The sequence below is a fragment of the Nicrophorus vespilloides genome, unplaced genomic scaffold, assembly GCF_001412225.1.
Source record: "Nicrophorus vespilloides isolate i.1.1-1 unplaced genomic scaffold, Nicve_v1.0, whole genome shotgun sequence".
Taxonomy (NCBI): Eukaryota; Metazoa; Arthropoda; class Insecta; order Coleoptera; family Silphidae; genus Nicrophorus; species Nicrophorus vespilloides.
Window position 1 is genome coordinate 136,381 of NW_017097173.1, and position 3,591 is coordinate 139,971.

The 3,591-nt window shown below is 35.8% G+C and overlaps 1 protein-coding gene across 1 annotated transcript; it reads left to right on the forward strand.

The window, feature by feature from the left end:
- Positions 1-576: 576 nt before the first annotated feature.
- On the forward strand, positions 577-3,510 carry LOC108559260 (dymeclin). The gene is made up of 8 exons (XM_017916472.1): positions 577-692; positions 750-890; positions 948-1,094; positions 1,149-1,750; positions 1,804-1,982; positions 2,041-2,166; positions 2,219-2,836; positions 2,890-3,510. The coding sequence occupies exons 2-8, from the start codon at positions 751-753 to the stop codon at positions 3,031-3,033; spliced, it is 1,956 nt and encodes a 651-aa protein (XP_017771961.1). The 5' UTR covers positions 577-692; position 750; the 3' UTR covers positions 3,034-3,510.
- The last annotated feature ends 81 nt before the right edge of the window (positions 3,511-3,591 follow it).

Below are 3,591 nucleotides of genomic sequence, written 5' to 3' on the forward strand. Positions count from 1 at the left end.
ACAAACAAAAAGAAAAATTAACAAAATATATTGGAACATGTGAAGGAATTAATAATTAATTGTAAATAATAATAAAAAAAAACAAACATTTTTTTACTTGTTAAATTTGTATATTCTGTTGTAATTTTAGTTTTTGAAAAATATATTTTTAAAAACATGAAATTTTATTCACCGGCTAGTGAACGTGGTAAAGTTACTACTATGATTACTACAACTACTACTGCTACTACTACTACATTACTTTTCATAGATTTTTTTAAAACTTTTTTTTTTGTATGAAATTTAAAAATGTACGAAATAAAGTTTTCTTTATCTTGAATATTTGAATGTTTTCACGATCGTGTAACATCGCTTTTCTATCATAGGTAACATTATTTAGTAGTTTACTTTATAAGATACCTAAGATTAATTACATTATTTATGTTTACAAACGGTGAAGATATTATCAAATAATAAAAAGCTTCTAAAAAAAAATATGCTGTGGAAGTTGTTTCATTCATGATCCGCTTACGTCGATGGTGCAATATGGATGATGTCATGGACGAGCTTTGATTCTCGGCTAGCTTCATTCCGAACTTTTGACAGTTCGCAATATTTTTGAAACATAAATCCAATGACGTGTAAGGTTATGAAAATATTTGCAGATTTGTACCATTAAATTCTAAATGTTACTTAAATACGCACACATTCAGGTATGTATCTAGATTTGTTTGTTTCCGCTTCATTGTTCGTTCTTATACGTTCCGTAGAATGGGGATCGCAATTAGTAAACAAATAGACTTGTCCACAAATGAATACATTTTAAGATTTATTGGGAAGGAGCATATATCCAGGAATGATCCTTTCTGGAACACCTTCCTCTCATTCAATATAACATTGCCATCAAACAGGTAATAAACTTACTCTTATACACCCTGCACTTACTAATATTAATATATCTATTGCAGCAATGAACAGTTGGCTTTAGAATCAAGAATTGAACCATATCTCCAACAATTATTGAACCACAATTTGCATTCAGCGAATTTGGGTGCTTTGTTGCAAGTATTTCTAATTAGGGCGACAGAATTAATATCTGCCAATGATACAAATGAGTAAGTTCTAAACTTGAGTCATCTCATCAATGATCCAACTGTTTACTTTTCTAGTACATTATATAGCTGGCAAGCATTCAATGCTCTCTTTGTGATAAGATGCATAATCAAATACCTCGCAGAGTTACTGTCAGAGGAGCAACTGATGGAGCACATCGAAAGTGGGCCAGAATCAAAGTTGGAGGCTTTAATTGAATCTCTTTTTGGAATTATTGTTGATGTTCCACTTAAAGACATAACCTATGCAGTGCATTTGGAAGCTGTCACAACATTGCTATCATTGTTATCAGTTCAGGTGCACACAAATCGACGGCCTGATCAGTTGAGTATATTCAGGCTGATCATGAAGGGAAGACATGCAATACATGCGCCACTGTTTATAAAAAATCTCCTACAGAACTTTATGGACCAGAAGAAAGCCCCACCAGGCTTTGGATCCAATCAAGGAACTAGCATTGTTTTAGGTATCGCTTCAGAGCTTTGGTCTATGCTGAGTTTCAATAGGAAAAATACCGAACACGTATTGGAAACGGCCGATGGAGGCGACAGCCCGTTGGCAACGAACAGTTTGCTTCTTATATTAGTATTAACTAATAACTGCAGTATTCAACCGAACCCCTTTAGACAGTGTTTATTTTCTTGCGCTAACAGTAGAGGTAAATTTTTGTTTGTTAACAATTTCCATTGATTTCATTGATTGTAATTGCAGATGACAATTTAGTGCCGACTGAAGCGCCCGGTATTTTTAAAATTGACTACGAGCAGTTGTACAGCGTATTATGTAAAAGGGCGACTGGAGATGCGGCCACCTTATTGCTATATCTGTTGCTCCACAGGAATCCATTATTTAAGACTCATCTATTAGCGCGAATGGATTTGGATCAATTGGTATGTTTCCTATTATTATCATCGATGTAGCATAACGTAACTTGTTTGTATAAACTAGGTGATTCCAATATTAAAGACTTTATATCATGCGCCAAACAGTAATTCGCATCATATCTACATGTCTCTGATAATTCTACTTATCTTAAGCGAAGATGATTTGTTCAACCGAAGTATCCACGAGACGGTAAGTGTTGATTCGTGATAGTATACAGTTATCTTTATTGGCGTTTTTGTAGAAGTTGAAAACTGTAACTTGGTACACTGAGAGGATCTTGTCGGAAGTGTCATTGGGCGGATTATTAATTTTAGTTGTGATTAGAACTATTCAATATAATATGCTGAAAATGAAGGATAAGTATCTTCACACGAATTGCCTGGCCGCCCTGGCGAATATGTCCGCGCAATTCAGGGAACTGCATCCCTACGTGAGCCAAAGATTGGTGTCGCTGTTCGAGACACTCGCAAGGAGATACCAGAAGTACAAATTGGAAACCGCAATCCCGGAAACGGAAGAGGTTCACGTGAGTCTGACGCAGGACGCTGCCGAAACCGAGCAGTATCTTACCGTTCTTGAAGAGGTCTTGCGCATGGTCTTGGAAATATTCAATTCGGCACTCACCAGCCAACTAACGAACAACCCAAATTTGGTGTACACTTTGCTGTACAAGAAAGACATTTTCACGTCGTTCAAGAGTAACAGTGCCTTCCAAGATATCATTCACAACATTGAAATCATAATCGATTATTTTTCGAATTTGCTATCGACGAAGACGCAGCAGCACGAGGTCGATGCACATCTGGTGCTGAACGTGATCGTTCAAGGCGCGAAGCACTGGCCGAAGGACCGGTTAACGGTATTACTTTGTTAAAAGACGTGTGCGAGTATGCTGAAATCTTGCTGTTTCAGAAATTCCCTGACTTGAAGTTCAAGTATGTGGAGGAGGAGCAACCGGAGGAGTTTTTCGTTCCCTACGTATGGGCATTAGTCAATCAACAGTCGAGTATACATTGGAACGGAGAGGGCTCCACCATTCTGAACGCAGTTTGTTAGCCCAGTTTAAATGCGCGATATGGAAAAGCTCAGGATTTTATGTCGGATTCGTTGAATCTGCCTGCCGTGTCGCGCACCTCCACTACTTAGATTTTGACTGATTGTTATATATTATTATATAGTACAAGGTTAACACATCATATTTTTACCCTTACGATATACTGTAATTTACATGTATATAAGTGTTCAGTGGCCGAAGAATATACACGCACGAGGCGAGATATTTGTTTAAATAACTTGGTTTTCTGTTCGCTAACATTCGTTGTTTATATAATTTATAGATTTTATCGATGTTCCATTTGTTTCTCTTTTTTTTTTATTATATAAATGTCAATGTGGTTAATGTCTAATGTGTTTCTTTCTGTATATAACAAAATAATATATATACATATTTAGTAATAATGTTACAAAACGTATTTTATATAGACGTATCCATATTTAGAACATTTCTTAATAAAACCGTAAAAATGTATTCAACTAATCTTGTACAGCAATTTATATTATGTTGCACTATTCGGATAATGCAACGCAAATAACATCGTGCATTCTCGATGATTA

What these genes read in the sequence shown, in the direction of transcription:
- LOC108559260 (XM_017916472.1), top strand. Translation starts at nt 751, where the DNA reads ATGGGGATCGCAATTAGTAAACAAATAGACTTGTCCACAAATGAATAC. An exon ending in ATAACATTGCCATCAAACAG is followed by an intron (nt 891 to 947) that starts GTAATAAACTTA and finishes TATCTATTGCAG; the next exon opens with CAATGAACAGTTGGCTTTAG. An exon ending in ACCGAAGTATCCACGAGACG is followed by an intron (nt 2,167 to 2,218) that starts GTAAGTGTTGAT and finishes GCGTTTTTGTAG; the next exon opens with AAGTTGAAAACTGTAACTTG.